The 19,950-nt window shown below is 32.7% G+C and overlaps 1 protein-coding gene across 1 annotated transcript in view; it reads right to left on the minus strand.

The window, feature by feature from the left end:
* MDGA2 (MAM domain containing glycosylphosphatidylinositol anchor 2) overlaps positions 1-19,950 on the minus strand; it is an 806,109-nt gene that overhangs the window by 21,410 nt on the left and 764,749 nt on the right. Inside the window, exons 13-14 of the mRNA XM_033109651.1 lie at positions 10,107-10,262; positions 9,458-9,616 (exon numbers count right to left, since the gene is read on the minus strand). Coding sequence (XP_032965542.1) covers positions 9,458-9,616; positions 10,107-10,262 — 315 coding nt within the window. The remainder of the gene's footprint in view (positions 1-9,457; positions 9,617-10,106; positions 10,263-19,950) is intronic.

Genomic DNA, 19,950 nt, shown 5'->3' on the forward strand with positions numbered 1-19,950 from the left:
TTATTTAAAGTAATACATGCATGCTTTAATGAAATATTAATATATATGTTTTACCATTGTTATATCAATAATAATAGGTTAGTATATTAGTATTGAATGTATTTTTTTTTCAGGAAATACACTTTGCCTGTGAGCATGTTTACATTTTTAAATTAACATTTTCTTTTTATGTGTGTAATATAATTCAAACTTGAATTATTTCAGTTTATACTGGGGATGCCAAAAAAATGTACACACATTTTAAGTAATTTTATCTATGCTCAAGCAATAGTTCACTGTAATCAGAAGGGTCTGGATATTGATGGTAACCACTTTGAGCACCTCTTGTAATTGCAGAAGTCAAATGTAACTTGTATTCATGTTTTGTTATTGGTATATATTATTATAATTTTAATAGTTTTTTCATTTCTTAAAATGTGTATGCATTTTTTGGCACCCTCTGTATTTATTAAATATGTACTATGTGAAAAATATTTGTCCTAGGTCTAAAGAACCTAGGTCTGAATTATCCCACATTTTGAATTAGTTTTTGAATAGATTATATGAGCTACATTCAGTGGTGGCTGGATTTTATGTAAAAGGACAAATATTACCTGTTTTATAAGAAAAGGACAATAGAAGTATAGCTGATTGAAATAAATTCTTCCAAATACATTATAATTTAATTCTTATTGTTGTGTAAATAGTATTAATCATATTCCATTATCCAAATCAATGAATACAAACTATTGATGTAATGGTCAGTTTTAGGGATGATAACAAAAGCCATCTCGATAGACACATGATTTTGGAAGATTGTTTTCCCAAGAAAGTTTACAGTTTTTAAGATTATAAAAGAGAATTCAGTGCCAAAAGTTATACAAACTTCCATCCAGAACATCTTGGTCAACAAAATTAGAACTTGTGAAACAGAATAAAGTGATTCAAGAGAAGTTAGATTCAGCAAAGCTGATTCAGCACATTATTGTAGTAAGAAAATTTCCAAGTGAATATGATGGATTGTGTTAATACCCTTTAAAAGTAATTTTAAATTCTCAGAGGTATTGTGTTGATGCTTTAGTAGGCATCAGATAGCAGTAGGTATGAATTTAATCATCCCCGAGGATTTTCAAATGCATACAGTTCCATGACACAAGTTTGAAATTGCTAAGAAAAAACGTCACTGTCTTTATCTTCTCCTTGGTTTTCTAATTCTCCTTTTTTGATCACCACTCCTGAAGAGTCAGGTGTGAGAGCTGTTTATCTCATGCTGAGGAGTTGTAATCAGAAGAGCTAAATGACCTAAGTGGTGCTTTATCTCATGAGCGGTGAGAAAAATTTGGGGACTATTCATGGCATTATGCAATAGCATGATTATTTTTTATATTATTTCATATAAATTATTGTATAAAATTTAATGTGCATAAATTGATTTATTGTAATATTTCCTAGTTCTTTTCTTTCATTAAGTCCTTAACACAATTATACTTTCAACTATTTTACTATAAATATACATTTTATATATTTTATGTAAGTAATTTAAATACATGTCCTGAAATATGTGTCCATATTTCCTTCAGATACTTGAAATTACCAAGTTCATATAAATTAATTTGTAATTTAGTTTACTGCACGACATGGGGATTACTTGCATATAAATCACATTTTTATTCTAATCAGTAATACAGACTCATTAATTTGAGCTTCACATTTCATGGAAGATGAGGATGTGCCAAAATCATCTAGCTTGAGGCAAGAGCTATCTATATTGATAGGTAATTGTTAGTACTATTTGTTTTGTACACACCGACAAAAAGGGGAAATTATAAAATCATTATTTTCTCCTTGAATAGAAATGCCTGCATGCGTCCATTGTTATTTTTTTCAGTAGAGTATAATTGCAATGATATCTTAAATAAAAAATGTCACTTCATTTTCTCCAGGCAGGACCGTGACTTCTTGTACCTTGCTGAATTTCTATATTAGTATAGAGATAACTTTTCCTAAAACATAGCTTTCCTCAGGCTATTTCTCCGGTATATGTCAGATCCCTGGGTAGACCTTGTCACTCTCCCTATTCTGCCACAAGAACATTATTACACTGCGGCTTCTTCTGTTTCTCACATTCTCTAACTTTTCCCTTCTGTTTACTACTTAGCTCTTTTGGAGGATGGCTTACATTTCTTCTCTTCAATAGAAAAGTTATTTTAACTGCGGTGGTCAGTGTTTTCTCCCTTGTGAATCCATAGCCTGGGCCTGTCATGCATTTTGATGTGTGTTACTTTCTGCCTTTTAATTTAGTTAGCAATTCATTACCCAAATAGATGATAAACTATTTGATGGGTAAGAACCGTTACCATAATTCTCTTTATCTTCTATAGAAACTTAAATACCACTAGGCACATAGTATGTACAATTCATCCCAGTGAACAAAAATGAGTGAATTCGAGACCTAAAGGTAAAAATATTCATCACACTAATTTTATACTTTCGATGAAGTTACTTTAAAAAGTTTGGCACACTGGGTGAGAAACAAAACAGTTAACCCACTTTCTGACCATGCATTCATTCAATTGATGAAATGATATTGTTTATTAATTACACTGAAATTGAGACTTGTATATTTTAAAACAGCAGCCTTTCTCAGTAATATCATTAATTTTGTTCAAACATCCTAACTTCTACTATAGATTGTCTCAGGGCCCATCACCAACAAATAATTAAATATAAGGAAAATAAATTTTGGGGTAGTTGGTGGTTTAAAACCAAAGACTTAAAAGATAAACGAACTAGATATTACATAAAGTCTTATTTGTGGGTCTGTGACAAGGGTCTGTAATAATATTTATAAGTGGTAATAAATCATGGCTACATTCTTTCCAGCCCCCTTTTAAAATATATATGTTAATTTAAAAAATGTTAAATTTTTATGAATGTTTTCCACTTACAGCATTATTTTCCTACTGATGACACCGGCCTTATCAATATTAAATATAAATGGTACTTCACTGAAAGCACTGACTAATTCTTAAGGAAAAGAATGACTTAATATCAACTATTATCTAAGAGCCCACAGTTTGGTAGCTATTCTCAAATAGTTAAGTGGAGAATACTAAGTAACCTTATCTATTCTCTCAGCTAGCTGGGGGTTGTCTTTTGCAAGGAACTTAATTCTGAGAATTTATCAGAACACAAGTATCTCAAAATTACATATTTATTCTGCTGATATTCTTCAATAGTCAATGTAATAAAAGCTCTAAAATAATGGCACCTTATCTTAAGATTTGTTTCTCAGGCTCAAACTGTCTCTCATATGGTGTCTAAACTTAGAGGGAAGAAAAATATGTGAGCTGATTTCTTATTTGAGGGACATAATTGAGATATAAGCAAGAATCTTAATTTTTAAACTCAAGTCAGAAGAAATACAGTTTTTGACCAAAAATAAGAATAAAAATCATATTCCTAAAAACCATACAAAAGATTGTAACCCTTGCCTTGTCTATATCTTGTATAAAAACATTTAAGTCCCCAGTTTAAAAATCATTGGATGCCAGTGCCAAGAAGGCTTCAATCAAACTCTTGCTAAAGGACACTTGAGATATCTTATTTAGAGAAATTTAACCAGAGGTTAATTACAGATTCATTAAATTCTATTCTACATTCCATTAGATCATCACAAGGTGTCATATCTGGACCATAATATTTTGCTTGCAACACAAATTTTATTCTCTAATGTATAAAGGTCTATCAATATATAAGATTTTTATTTGGAAAAAAAATTATATTTTTCTAAAAGTACCAAGTGAAGATGTTGCCTATTATATTACTAAGAATGTTTTTATAAAGATAAATTTTCCTGTGAATTAATTGTTAAGAAATATGTGACATTTTTGCTTTCCTCTATGTGCTGGCTGCCAGAGCACAAAGATTCAAATTCAAGTTAGGTCAATGAAGCACTTGTATTTCCCCCCCCCCCCCAAATGTATCTATAGGGCCTTGGTGAAACTACTTTCTGTTTCCAATCTAAAATCCATACTTTTAATTCCCTTGTTTTGTTATTCTTCTGGCACACTCAGAAGCTGAAGTATCTACTTTGGAGAATTTTCTTTTAATCTATTGATCATTTGTTGTTCCAGAGGATCAAACATAAGTAAATCATGATTACTGCTCTCAAGTAGCCTGCAGCTTAGCAGGGGCCAGGTGACAAAGATGATAGAGGTATGAATCAAGTGTTAGGGGAACAGAAGGTGCAGGGAGGAGGGGGAAGACTTTCAGCAGATGTCCTTGAGATGGCTTTTCAAGGAAGAATATGAGTTACCTAGATGATTAAAGAGGAAAAAAACATACTTATTCTATCATACGACTTAAAAATATACATTTACTTCATAAATATTTATGAGATGGACAAATAAATATTTATATTTATAGGACACCATGTGATGAGGAGAGAAACTGTTTCGGCTCCCCCAAGCAGGGCAAAGATAGATACAATACAGCTTGATTTGGGGAACTTCATACATGCCTGGGATACGGAGCTGCCTCAAGGAGAAGGCAGAGAAGCACATATCCTTGAGGTCCTTACGTTACTGGTTTAGAGTTTTAGAAAATGATCTTTTCCCCAGAAAGTGGGGCCAAAAAGACAATAAGTTAGCAGCATAATTCAGTAATACACTCAAAAAGAGATGGAGAATCACAGTGAGCATAACATCCTAAAACACATTTCAAAATGCCGAGGACTGATGCCCCAATCTCCAACCTCTCCAACTCTCACTCATCAGTTTCTGCTTCCACTCACCCCTTTCCTAAAACTATCTACTCTGAAAATGCAACGTTTGCATTTATTTTACAGAGAAAACAGAGACTGTTAGGATGGCAAATCTCCTGCCTGTTTGCTGTTCTTGCATCTAGGAATGTATCAGAAGCCTTCTTCTTACTTCCCACCTCAGTGGAAGTGATATTACATACGTTCTTCACAGTTAATTCCTTTACCAATGTTCGTAATTCTCATCTCTTCAAACAATTTGCTTCCCTCTAACTTTTGTATCTCTAAACTTACCCTTTCTAGTAACTCTTAATCCTCTTAAAATAGCCCCTTCTACAACCCCACGTCTCTCTATCACTTCTTCCTCACACTCAACATTCATGAGTGGCTGTCATTAAATAATTCTGTTTTCTTGCCTCCTATTTATTAGCTTTCTAGAGCCACTGCTTTATTGAATCATTTTATCAAGTTCAATGAATATATTCATAAGTGTCTTTTGTATTTTTCTCTTTAATTTCTTGGTATGACATGATGCTTATATCTCACATTTGTCTTTCTAGAAATAAATGAAGTACCACGTTTCCCAGAAAATAAGACCTAAGCAAAAAATAAGCCCTAGTATGATTTTTCAGGATGATACCCCTGAACATAAGTCCTAATGCATCTTTTGGAGCAAAACTTAACATAAGACATGGTCTTACTTTTGGGGAAACATAGTACATAGTTTACTGATTTTTAATAAACTTTGGTTATACCCATTGGGTTCATAGAAGGTTCAATTTCTTTTCAAGAATATTAGAAATTCAACTGACTGACTGATCAAAACTCAAAATGCCTACTAGTAGCTACAGGATTGCTGAAAGAATCTTATATTACTGTCCATAGCCAGATATTGTATTGTATACATATAAATCAACAGTTACTTTAAGGATACATGTTATAGCTTTCATTTATTTTTTCTTCAATCAATTTTGATGGAACATTAAACTAACAATAAATTGTACCAGTGTGGCAGACAGCCTCGAAAATGCCTGTGAATGATTTCAACTTCCTAGCACCAACACTCTAGTGTAATTGTCTCCCCTTGAGTGTCGGATGGAATTATCAATTCAATTATAATAAACAGAATAGGGCAGCAGTTATAGGATGGAACTTCAGAAATTAGATTATAAATAGTCTTGGGCATGTGTTTTCTCTAACTCATGGATTGCTTGCTTTAGAGGAAGTCTGCGGCCATGCCATGAAACGGTTCTATAGAAATGTCCACTTGAGGAGGCACTGAGAATGGCCTCTGATCAACAGCCAACAAGAAAACAATATCCATAGTCCAACACCTGTGAGGAAATGAAACCTGCCAAAAATTAGGTGACTGGGCTTACAAGTGCACCCTTGTAAATCAAAGTTAAGTCTTCGATTTAGACTGCAGACCCACCTGACAGCTTTTCTGCAATCTCAGGAGACGTGTTGAGCTATAGGCACCCAAGTGAGCCATACCCATATTCCTGACCCACAGAAACTCTGAGTAATAAATGTTTGTTGCTTTCAGTCACACAATTTGGGGGAAATTTGTTACGTGGCAATAAATAAGTAAAACAACATATTCAATTATTTCAAAGAAGACTCTCTCTTCCAAGTAATGTATAACTGATCACTCATTCTTTGTATTATAAAAAATGTGACTCTTCTCAATGGTATACTATCCATTAGTCACAGTTAAACAGCAAGGATTATTTACGGTTACTCAAGAACTAATAATTGCTATTAGGCTATTAGAAATCTAGGACAGTCTTTTGAATCTGAATTTCCAAAAGAACCAATAGGACAGATAAATTAATTTGTAAAACCAGTGACAATAAATGCCCCCAGGTTTACAGATGAATGAGTGTCTTAGAATAATATTTGCAAAGAGGAAAGGTTTCAGCTCCAGGCAGCATCTCCGTAATGAGGTAGCTCATCTGGTCCTAATGGATTAGTCAATATCTGGAACAGATATTTCACCTAGATTTTAATAAGCAGCATGATTTAGCTCTGCTGAGAGGGACACAGTGACCTGATACCGTAACCTTCAACCATCTGATGAAGCAGAGAAATGGTACAGTGTTGAGAGTGGTCAATATTTGAGAACATGGAAGAAATGAAGAACTACCTTCTCCCTGAAACAATCAGAAGAAAACTAGCAAAAGTCACCTGGACATCCATTGACAAGAATAGGATAAGAACAACGATTGTGTTATAAGTATATTAAAATTGCCTTGGGAATCAGCATAAATATGCAGAAATTTTGAGAGGAAGCCAGCCTCATAAATAAGGTAAATGCACATTTTACTCATTAAAGTAATTCAAAATATTGATCTTGGAATTATTTATTTAGAAAGTAACTTAAAATATGTCAAATCCAAGGTAAATTTGAAGAAGAGAAGTCCATGAATTATATTCAAAATAGAGAGTAAAAGATATATGAACAACTAAAGGGAAACATTAGAGTTGAGCCAATCTTCCTTTTGTAATAAGACAGTAATCTCACAATAAATATGATGGCTTGACAATTGTATGGACATTTATTTTCTTTCATAGTTTAGGCCATAGTGAACCTACGACTATTACTTTCCAACTGCTTTTCCCGTCTATGTTCTGTTTCACAGTGGTTTTACCCACTCCTGTAAGATTTATTTACCCAAATCAATGATCTCGTTATGTGTATTGTCTGCGCAAAATCTGTAATATCTTTCCCCAACTATGAAATTAGCTAAGCTTTCATGACATTCCTGGAAGTCTCCCTGCAGAGTAGGAAGCAGGCAGGCTCTGTGTCCTGCTTCCTGGCTTGTTTTCATGGTTTTGCTCCTTATTAGCTATGATAATTTGATGGGCATGGATGGTAATCAACATTTTCTGTATTTCAGTTTTCTTGTGTATGCAACAGAATAATGATTTTAATGAGCCGAAATGTTCATTGTGAAAATGAAGAGAAATAATTCATGATGTGTTAGGAATAGTGTCCTGATGAGTATTACTTTACGACTGCTATTTGAAATTTAAGGTTACGTAAGATTATGAGTGTCTACCATCTGACAGAAGGTTTTCTATATGTGATCCATTTCACTTGAACAACAAATTTCTGAAGGAGGAATTGTTCCTTTTTTACAGATGAGGAGTCCAAGATCCAGACATTTTACATGACTTCTCTAAATTCTGAAGTGACTAACTGCTACGGCCAAGTTCCAGCCCAGGTTTCCAGACTTTTTACTGCACAAAAGCTATCCTGCCCGACTTGTCACCTATTGCTGCTCTGCGTAGAATACTAGTTAGTAGCACTGGCTAGGAGTTGGACTCTCAGTTGTTTGCAATTCATACAGACTCTCCGACATTCAGTTTTCTCCACTGAAAAGATGGATAGTGATGCTCATTTTTATAAAATTATTAAGAGGATGGCTTCGCTTAGCATATTAGCTGTATATATCATATGTACAATTTGATTCGTTTATAAAAATATGTAATTTTATTATTGGTTTTATTAATTTAAATCAAGACATTTAATGCCATCCTAACTTCTCACATTTTACTTTCTCAGTCTCCCTTGAGCTCATCTCTGTCTATTGAAAATGTACCATTCTTTTGTAGGGAAATGTGTCCCTTTGTTCCAAAGCATTGCCTTGTTATTTAACTAGATACAGATCTACAATCCTTGTGCAAGCTCTGTGGAGCTAGATATGCTTCACATTCAGAATTTTGTTTTAGAAAGTAGAAAGAGTGCATGTCATATATATTTCATGGCATCCCCTGGAAGGATCTGGAACAGAATCCATAACTAAACATAGTAACATTTTTGCTGCAAATAGTACAAATGTTCACATGCATTTGAATAATTAAAGACTATATATAAATAGGCTCATATCAGATCAGGTCATATATTCTCACACGTGGAGATGAGGCTAGCGTGCACAGCCAAATCATTTTTAAAAATTGAGTTCAGTGTTTTTTATTTTAGGATTGGACATAAAGAGTTGTAGACCTGTACAATGCCCCACCCCGCACCCCGCACAATTTTGCTAGGTTCTTTTTCATCCCTCCCACCCCCAGCACAGTTTGGCTAGGTTCTTTCTCAAGGTTACATGGTATTCTTTCTAGCAAAATTGTGTATTTGCTCATCTTAGCCTCCATTACTGTGCAAGATAAGATCTCTAACAGCAGAGAGTGTGTTCACCTTTGTATACTCTGCAGGACTGAAGATGTTCTTCAATCTCATTAGATGTGCTAGGCATACTTTATAAACAAGCAAAAAATGACACCAACATTCCAAATGTGTAGCTGGTGATACAAGTACTGTCTTCCAAATACGATAACACCTTTTTCCATGATCACTAATATACACAGAGTGGTAATTCAAGCAGATTTCTGTGAAAAGCAGCAGTGTAAATTACATTGGTATTAAATTTCACAAGAAGATCTCATAAAAAATTTAACCCATTCACGGTCTCCCTGAATTAGGATTCCATAAAAGGTAAGCGAAGCAACAAAATTTCAAATTCTAATATAAATTTGGGAAATGAGGACATTATGGGGTATATTCTTAGCCTCTTACTTTGTAATTTATTGTTAAGTAGCTTAAAAGTCAACGATAACTTTCTTTGACTGGAATTAATTTATTTCTGTGTGTGAACATTGTTCTTCTTAGTCATGGTATACTTTAAAGAAGCAAAGTAATTCTGGCCATCTCACCTATATGTTGTCCATACATGTGATAGAAGAAGCTGAAACAGTATGCGGTGTTTGTGGGTCCATAAGGGTTTTTGGGAGCTATGCTGAAAACAGGGCTGAGAAGCCGAGCCTTTTCACCTTCCAGTCTTGGTCGGGATGTTTCAATGTACATATAAAAACCTTCAGAAAGACAAAATAAAGTGATTAGCCATGCCATTAGTAGGTAACATGAAATTTGAAATTATGGAGAAGTTTTAGAGTTTTCATACAAGTAAAGATTTATAGGAGGATTTGCATCTCATTGATAAAATCTGTACATGCATGGTATAATAAAAAGAAGAAATGATCTATAAATAAAGATAAATAGAGACAAAGATAAATAAAGGTAAAACTGTTTAAAATGTATAAAAATTTGAGTCAAAATTAGAATTTGAGACTTAAATTTTCAAGAAAATAATCCCAGTCTCTCAACTGTATATTTCAGATTGTTCTAAGAGAAAACTAATGTCTACAAACTGAGGTTATCTGAATTATTGATACTGCACATAAAATGCTAGTCCTTAATCTTCAAGTCTATGGCTTAGTATTCTTTTACATTTTATATTGAATGGATTTCTGACATTTCAAGGCTGGTGTATGATTGTCATGAGCACATTTTATATGCTCATACCTTCTTTGGAGCCACTACGATCAGCATTTGGTCCTGTGTTTGGAGTATATTTTGTATTTCTCGTTGCAGTACTTTGCTTTGTCCAGTCAAAATTATCTGTATCATCTTGGGTGAACAAACAAATGTTGCCATCTTCAAATCCACAATGAAATTCTCCTGTTAACGAATTTTAATTAAAGTGATTAATATTAATTTAATTAATACAACCATTGCAATATTCTTATAGGAGAAATTTGAAACATTATACAGCAGTAATGCAAGATTGCAGGAATGACACCAGAGCTATAATTGTGCACATGATGATGAATAAACATAAAACTATTTCATTTTAATGAAAAGAGAAACAATATTGATATGTAATGTAAATCGGGCTCTTACTTAATAATTTAAACCCAAACCATTTTCCTCTGAAATATTCAGAGAGCTGAAATTAAAGAATATAATTCAGTCTTGAATTATTGCTTAACAATTTTCCTAACAATCATTTTTCAGTATAGGAACAATCCAAATTAAAATGTCAATTAGAAAATGATCTTTATTCATTTATCTGACAGCGTGTTAAAGCTATATTCCTTGAGGTTATCATTTTTCACATCATGTCTGAAGATGCCCATTTGCACAAATGGAAGTTTACTTAGGGGCAGTTAATGGTAAATTATTTTTAAAAATTAGTTATCTTTCATACTTTATTTGACTATAGCTTTGACAGACGTTTAAAATTCACTAGAAATGAAGTAACGAAGACTTTATAAAGACCCAGTGGAAGATCTGAGATTTTTTACATGCTTGTCACATGCTGAATTCAGATCCAACAAATTCAGAGAGCTTTCTTCAGCTGTCCCTGAAATAAGGGTGGTAGCAATGTTTCTAGGTATCAGAGCGTTTTCTTACTGGGATATACCCTGCTTTAAATATAGGAGTAAATAAAGGAGTTGATAATGTCCACTAGATGCAAAATTAATATTATTCTTAATTGAGAGAAATTAAACTTAGTTTATGTTATTTCATTCAAACTCAGTATACCTCTGTGAAATCACAATAATACTAATTCATGAGGCTCACAGTGGAGAAAACGTTGGCTAAGCTCAGCTAGTAAATAATAAAGTCAAAACTGAGTAGAGATCCCTGGAACTCACAGAGATATAAACATCTAAAGAACAGACTCCCATTTGCCCCCCTCACCCCCACAATGGGTTAGACTTATCAGATATCCTTGAGAGTGGACTCCTTGAAGTGGGGATCATGCCCCTGAATTAACCTTTGTGTTTCTAGACATTAACAATGAACTATCTGAATGGGAAATAAGAAACCTACTCCATTTACAATAGCATAAAAACAATAAAATACTTAACCAAAGAGATGAAAAGACTTATGAATTGAAAACTACAAAACAATGATAAACAAAACAAAACAAACAAACAAACAAAAAAACAACAAGGAAGTCACAAGTAAATGAAAAGACATCATACGTTCTTGGGTTGTAAGAATTAATATTGTTCAAATGTCTATACTACCCAAAGTTATCTGTAGATTCAATGCAATCTTTATGAAAACAGTCATTTATTTATGACATATATATTTTATATAGAAATACAAAGACATTCCTTAAATGCGTGTGAAACCACAAAAGACCCCAAAAGGCCAACACAATTATGAGCAAGAAGAAAAAAAGTGGAGGCATCATACTTATTCATTTAAAAATATATTACAAAGCTACAGTTATCAAGAGTTATGGGACTTATATACTGTTGTTTGGAATGTAAATTGATACATCTATTATGAAAACAGTATGGAGATTCCTCAAAAAAAATATAGAACTATTAGGTTGGTACAAAAGTAATTGCGGTGTTTGTAACCTTTTAAACCACAATTACTTTTGCACCAATCTATACCATATGATCCAACAATCTGTCTTATCACTATATACCCAAAGGAAATGAAATCAGTACCTCGAAGAGATAAATACTCCCATGTTCATTGCAGCTTTATTCACAATAGCCAAGATTTCGAAATAACTCAAGTGTCCTTTGATGGTGAATGGATAAGAAATTGTGGCAGATATATACAATGAGATATTATTAAGTCTTAAAAATTAAGGTTATCCCATCATTTGCAACAATGTGGATGAACCTGGAGTACATTAGACTAAGTGAAAAAACCAGACACAGAAAGAAGAAAGTGCATGATATCACTTACATGTGGAATCTAATAAAAGTCAAACACATAGAAGCAGGGAGCAGAATGGAGGTTGTCAGGCTGGGGACTGGATTGAAATGGGGGAGATGTTGGTCAAAGGTCAAAGGGCAACTTTCACGTACGCAAGATGAGTCAGTTCTAAAGATCTGCCATACAACATTGTGCCTGTAGCTAACAATACTGTACTGTATACTTAAAAATTTATTGAGAAGGTAGATCTAATGTTAACTGTTTTTATCCCAATAAAAAAAGGGAAGGAAGGAAGGAAGGAAGAAGGAAGGAAGGAAGGAAGGAAGGAAGGAAGGAAGGAAGGAAGGAAGGAAGGAAGGAAGGAAAGAAAGAAAGAAAGAAAGAAAGAAAGAAAGAAAGAAAGAAAGAAAGAAAGAAAGAAAGAAAGAAAGAAAGAAAGAAAACATTGGCATTTACAAATAAAATAAAACAAAAGGCCTTCCCTTTAAGTTTAAGGAATAAGTTTCTTGTTTTGTTTTTGTTTTCAGATGAAAGAATCACTGTAACTCTTTCTGTTTATTTATATTGTTTATTCTGAGTAATACAGTTACAGGGAATATAAGCATTTTGGGGTTTCTAAATGAGTAAAATTTGGTATAAACGCAATTTCACATAAAATATTTATGCCACAAATCTTGTACTAAACAAGACATGTCCTCTTGATGTCCTCTAGATCAGTTGAAGATCTAATATTGGTGACAGCAAAGTAATTATATTTATGGATAGATGTCCTTTGGGCACAATATAAGATTCCTTTAGTTGCTACTTTGGAGTTATGATGAGGCAAATGTTTGATTTTAAGTGTTTTCGGTTGCTTAATTACATATCATACGCACAAACAAAATGTCAGAGAAAGATTGAGATCAGCCAAACCTTACTTTTTAGGTGTTATTTTAAATTATGTATAATTAATTTTTATGACACCATTTAAACATCTTTTGTGCAATTTAATTTAGTCTTGTTTAAAAATAAGAAAAGCCTTCAAAAACAAAGTTTTGGAATATTTAAGTATCTCATAGTAAAATTAAGCTACAATACAGTTATGAAAACAAGATATGTCTACAATTTTAGATATGCCTAATTTGTTTCATAATTTGGGTTATTTTATTTATGACATAATTGTTTACAATAAGTTGAAGGAGATATAAAACTACCATAATTCACATTGAACAAAGAAACATAAGTAATCTCAATAGTTCATTGTTTCTGTTGACATATATCTTTACAGTGAAAAACATGATTACTATAGAAAGTTTATGAAATTTCGGCAGGTGAAATGGAAAAAAAGAAAAACACTCTTTAGGACCATCATAATTTTATGATCATCCTGTTATCTTATATAAGGTAATTATAGATAGATGGAAAAAGTCTATTTCTAAAATTGTTTATTGAAATAAGGAATATCTTGATAGGCGATGAAAATGCACTCATCTATAGAAACTTATTCAGTGAATGGAATATTTAAATATTAAAAGATCTCATAAAATAGGAAAGCAATAAAGTTCAGGATTTTCACAAAGATATGGAACTGAAGATTGAGTTATTTCTGAATTTTTCACTAGATTTCCATGACAACATGATTTTGTCAGAGTTTCAGGGATTACACGGAAATAAATAAATATATTTGAAATATACTGTATTAAATGATCTCCAAATCTGTGCTTTGTTTCTCTGAATTCTTTCCAAAATGGTGAAGAAAGACTCAAAACTCAGGGATAAGCAGCCTAATACCCAATAGCGCTCTGTGCAATGGTCCTCTTGCCCACCTACCCTCTCTTTTTTATTTTTATTTTTTAATTGGGGAATACTGGGGAACAGTGTGTTTCTCCAGGGCCCATCAGCTCCAAGTCATTGTACTTCAATCTAGTTGCGGGGGCACAGCCCACCATCACATGCCGGAATTGAACCGGCAGCCTTGTTGTTAAGTGCTCGCTCTCTAACCAACTGAGCAATCTGGCTGCCCCTCGGCAGCTCAGTGTCAGCTCGTTGTCTTCAATCTAGTTGTGGAGGGCGCTGCTCACTGGCCCATGTGGGGATTGACTCCGCTACCTTGTTGTTCAGAGCTCGTACTCTAACCAACTGAGCCATTTGGCCACCCGCCCACCTACCCTCTTTATTTATTTAGTTTTCACTGTTTTCAGCTTTACTGAGGTGTAATTGACAAAAAAAATGTAGATGTTTAAGATGTACAACTTGATGTTTTCATATGCATCTACGTTTTTAAATGATCACCATAATCAAGTGGATTAACGTATCCATCACTCCACGTATCACAGCATCACAGTTACCATTTATTTTTCTTTTCCTTTGTTTTCCCTTGTGGTGAGAATGCCTAAGATCTACCCTATTGGCAAGTGTCAATTATACAATGTAGCATTGTTAAGTATAGCGACTAAAGTGTACATCAGATCTCCAGGACTGACTCATCCCGTGTTTCCCTGAAAATAAGACCTAGCTGGATGATTCGCTCTAATGCATCTTTTGGAGCAAAAATTAATACAAGACCTGGTCTTATATTATATTATATTACATTATATAAGACCCGGTATTTTAGTATATTATTATATTGTATTATATTATATTATATTATATTATATTATATTATATTATATTATATTATATTATATTATATTATATTATATTATATTATATTGTATTACCCGGTCTTATATTAATTTTTGCTCCAAAAGATACATTAGAGCTGATTGACCAGCTAGGTCTTATTTTCGGGGAAACACAGTCTTACATAACTGAAAGTGCATACCCTTTCATTAACACCTTCCCATTTCCAACTCCCTCTTCCTGGCAACAACCATTCTACTCTATGCTTCTGACTTTGACTATTTTATTTATTTCATTTTATATTATTTAAATACAGTTTTTCAACTACAGTTGACATATAATGTTATTTATATTAATTTCAGTTGTATAACATAATGGTTAGATGTGGTTAGATATTTATATAATTTATGAAGTGAAACCCCTGATTAAAAAAAAATGAGATTACATCAAACTAAAAAGTTTTTGCATGTCAAAGGAAACTATCGACAAAATGGAAAAAACAACCTACTCACTGGGAGAACATATTTGCCAATAATACATCCTATAAGGAGTTAACATCCAAAATTTTTAAAGATGTCATACAACTTAACACCAAAAACAAACAATCCAATTAAAACACGAGCAGAGAACCTGAATAGACATTTTCCCCAAGAGAACATACAGATGGCAAACAGATATATGAAAAGATGCTCAATGTCACTAATCTTTAGAGAAATGTAAATTATAATCACACTTAGTAACCCTTGTGCACTGTTGGTGGGATTGCAAATTGGTTCAGCCACTATGGAAAACAGTTGGTGGTTCCTCAAAAGATTAAAATAGAACTATCATATGACCCAGCAATCCCACTTCTGGGTTTTTATCTGAAGAAACACTAATTCAAAAAGATAGATGTACCCCTATGTTCATTGCAGCATTATTTATAATAGCCAAAATATGGAAGCCACCTAAATATCCACTGATAGATGATTGGATTAAGAAGAGGTTATATATTGATTATACTTGTCATAAAAAAGAATGAAATCTCACCATTGGTGACAACATGGATGACCTAGAGGGCATTATACTAAGTGAAATAAGTCAGACTGAGAAAGACAAATACCATATGATTTCACTTATAAGTGGAATCTAAAGAACAAAATAAATGAACAAAAAAACCAGAAACAAACTCATAGGTACAGAAAACAAACTGATGGTTGTAAAATGGGTGGTGGTTAGTGGGATGGGTGAAAATGGTGAAGGGATTAAGAAGTACAAATTGGTAGTTACAAAACAGTGATGGGGATGTAAAGTACAACATAGGATATATAGTCAATAATACTATAATAACTATGTATGGTGCCAGGTCGGTACTATGCTTGTCTGAGTTTGACTACTTTAGCTTCCACATGTAAGTGAGATCATGCAATATGTGTCCTTTTGTGTCTGGCCTATTTCACTAGGCATAATGAACTATGTTCACCATGTTGTTTCAAATGGCAGGATAACTTTCTTTTTCTAAAGCTAATATTCCCTTCTATGTATATACTGCATTTTCTTTATGCATTCATCCATCAATGGACATTCAGATTGTTTTAATATCTTGGCTTTTGTGAACACTGCTGCAATGAACTTGGCATTGTAGATACCTCTTCAAGATTGAGATTTCATTTCCTTTGGGTTTATAACCAGAAGTAGGATTGTTGGATCATATGGTAGTTCTAGTTTTAATTTTTTTGAGGAGCTTCCACACTGTTTTCTGCATTAGTTGTAACAATTTGCATTCCCGTCAACAATGTACAATGGTTAATTGAAGAGACTATCCATTCTCCATTGTGTGTTCTTGGCACACTCATTGAAAATCAGTTAACAGTGAATTCATGGATTTATTTCTGGGATCGATTTTCTGTTCCATTGATCTAAATATCAGTTTTTGTGCCAGTGCCACACTCCTTTGATTACAATAGCTTTATAATATGTGTTGAAATCAGGAAGCATGCTGCCTCCAGTTTTGTTCTTGCTCAAGATTCCATTGGTTATTTGGGATCTCTTGTGGTTCCATATTAATTTTAGGATTGTTTTCCTATTACGATAAAGAATCCCATTGATATTTTGACACGAATTGCATTGAATCTATAGATCACATTACGTAGTATGGACATTTTAACAATATTTTAATTCTTACCATGAACACGGTATGTCTTTCCATTTATTTATCTTTAATTTCCTTCAATAATATGTTATAATTTTCAGTGTACAGTAAGTCTTTCATTTCTTTGGGTAAGTTTATTACTGAGTATTTTATTCTTTTTGTTGCTATTATGAATGGGATTTTAAAAATTTCCTTTTCAGATAGTTCATTTTTAGGATATAGAAAAGCCACTGTTTTTTGCATGTTGATTTTATAACATACCACTTTACTGAATTTGTTTATTAGTTCTAATTTTAAACTGATATTTTAGAGTGCATAATTATGGTAAATCTTCTTTTTAGTTTTAAGTTGTTTCCAAGCTATAGGGAGGTTTTCATGCACACTAAAATAATATAATCATATGTATGCATACATTTATATTATCATGTTATGAATATCTATTTCATATATATATATGTATATATATATATATATATATATATATATATATATATATATATATATATAATCTTGTACTCATAATCTCTAATATAAAGCCAAAATTACAAAAAATATTTTTTCAAAATTACTAAATTTTAACAATTTTACAGACTGTATGAACTACATCAGACCTAATATACTTTTCAAAACAATTTGAAATCTCTTTATAGTAGAAAATCCCATCTCCATTGCTGAGATACTCAAGAGACCCCAGAACTCATTTCAATCTGATTTAATATATTGTTTTCAAATAACAGTCCAGTCATGGGCTAAATCTCAGATTTGGTCTGAGGGAAGCCTTCCTGTGGAAGTGAGCAAGGTAGGAGAAGGACAGGGGCACACTGCTGGCGTCTACTGGAGCTTGTAGAATATGGATCTCTTGATAAATAACCATCTTCCTTTTCAACTAAAAATCTCTATCAAAAGATTTTTTAAAACAATAAATAGAAGGCCTTCCTCTTTAAAATTTAACAAATAAGGTTTTTGAGTATAATGAAGAATCAGACTATGACAAAACTTCACAAAATTGCTCTATTAGATATTTTCGAAGTGGATATTTAGGATAAATTCACTTAAGGACTATGCAAGTTGATAAAATGCTAAAGAGCATTTAAGATTAGTTTGATATGTTGCCAACATATAAAGTCTCATATCACATTTAATGTCATATTAAAATTATAATATATACTCCTATATATTCCTATAATTATTTTTTCTATTAAGATGTTTCATACAAACTATAATTTATAACCACGCCAACAAACATTCAAATATTTTAAAACTTTATTATAAAAACAATAATCTTTTGGGGAAGAAATATTGCTAAAAATTCATAACATAATAAATAACATATAAGAAGACTTGGCAGCATTTTCTTCGGTTTAAGAAATAACTTAGAATCGTAACAGAAGTCCTTAATGTTAATTTCATTTTTTTCCCCAACTGCTTAATTTTCAGTTTCTCTCCAACTTTATTAACAATATAATTACTGAGCAGGCATATTTTAATAAAATATGTAGAATAAACAGTAAGTATATTATAACTAATTGAAATATAGTCAAATTATAGTAACAGTAAACAAGTTTGTTTGGGGCTAGTGTTCTAGGAGGTTTAACTACAGGGAAACTGCAGCACAGGGAAATTTTAGGGGTGATGGAACTTTGTGGTGATGGTTACATGACTGTATGAATTAGTCATACTTCTCAAAGAAGTCCACACACAAAAAAGCTGAGTTTTATCATATGTAAAGTATACCTTGAAAATAAATGGTAAAAATTAAAAATATTATGGCAATTAAGAAGAAGCTCTCAGGTAAAATCACTAGTCTGTCTAACTAGTCTGTCTAACTAGTGGGGGAAAAAGTTAACTTTCCATAGCAAAATCTAAAACAAAACATAACCTTTTTAAAAACATGTTGGCCTATTTTCATCTCTTATTGAATAACATCTGGCTAGTTTAGTAAAAGCCCGAATCTATAATGAATGGCTTTGTTTGATAAGACATTCTTCTTATAAGTGTTTAGGACCTGAAGATAATTGAAATAAATCAATTAATAAGGGAAAATGCATGTTAATTGTCAATAACATAAAAAAATTACTCTTGATAACAGAGAGAAATCGTTGTGTAACATTTACTAAACTGTCATTATTCTAAACAAGTCTCATCTTCTACCGTACTGAATATTCATCAAAAAATCCAATACTACACAGGCAATGGAAATCGTCGGTATACAGAGTTATGCTGCAAATATTTTAAAACCAAAAAGTCCAATCCAGTGTTTGACTACAAGTAAATACTTGCTGAGGAAGAGAGTTTGGTAACTATGACTAAAAGAGCCAAGCTTTTAAAAGAAGCATTCAGGTTCTAAATTGTCTGTTTTCGAAGCAGACTTCTGGCTTCTGTAACTTTTAAACAGGGTACTCCAGACACACTGAGCTTTTGCTCAGTTATTACCTCAATGGTACCTTCATTTCAATGATAGGCCTGACTTTCCTCACCTTCACTTAAGGGACATCTACTTATCTTTCGGCCCCCTTCCCTCCGCCCGTTCAAATACCATCTCTTCTATAAAACTTCAACATTTGCAATAGAATTAATGGTAGTTATTATATTGCATTTAAGTGATCTGTTAGCAAACACTCTTTGTACTATATATTTATATATGACTGTTCAAAAACTTTTCCTTAAATGAAATCTTTGTAAACTTTTTCCTATATTTAGTTTTAATCTTCCTGTGGCAACTCTTTTTAAACATTTCTACTTAATGTGCAGTCAGAGATCTTACCTTGAAAGGAATTATAATCAATATAGTAATTAACTAGCAATAGTACCCAGGGTTGAAGACAGGGAGAACCTGATATATACAATTAATTCATCCTGAAACAGGCATGTATTTGTTCTTTTAACAAATGATCATTGAATATCTGCTTAAAATGAAATGCTGTGATGGACACAAAGATAGTGAGA

Source organism: Rhinolophus ferrumequinum, chromosome 6 (assembly GCF_004115265.2).
Source record: "Rhinolophus ferrumequinum isolate MPI-CBG mRhiFer1 chromosome 6, mRhiFer1_v1.p, whole genome shotgun sequence".
NCBI classification, from domain to species: Eukaryota; Metazoa; Chordata; class Mammalia; order Chiroptera; family Rhinolophidae; genus Rhinolophus; species Rhinolophus ferrumequinum.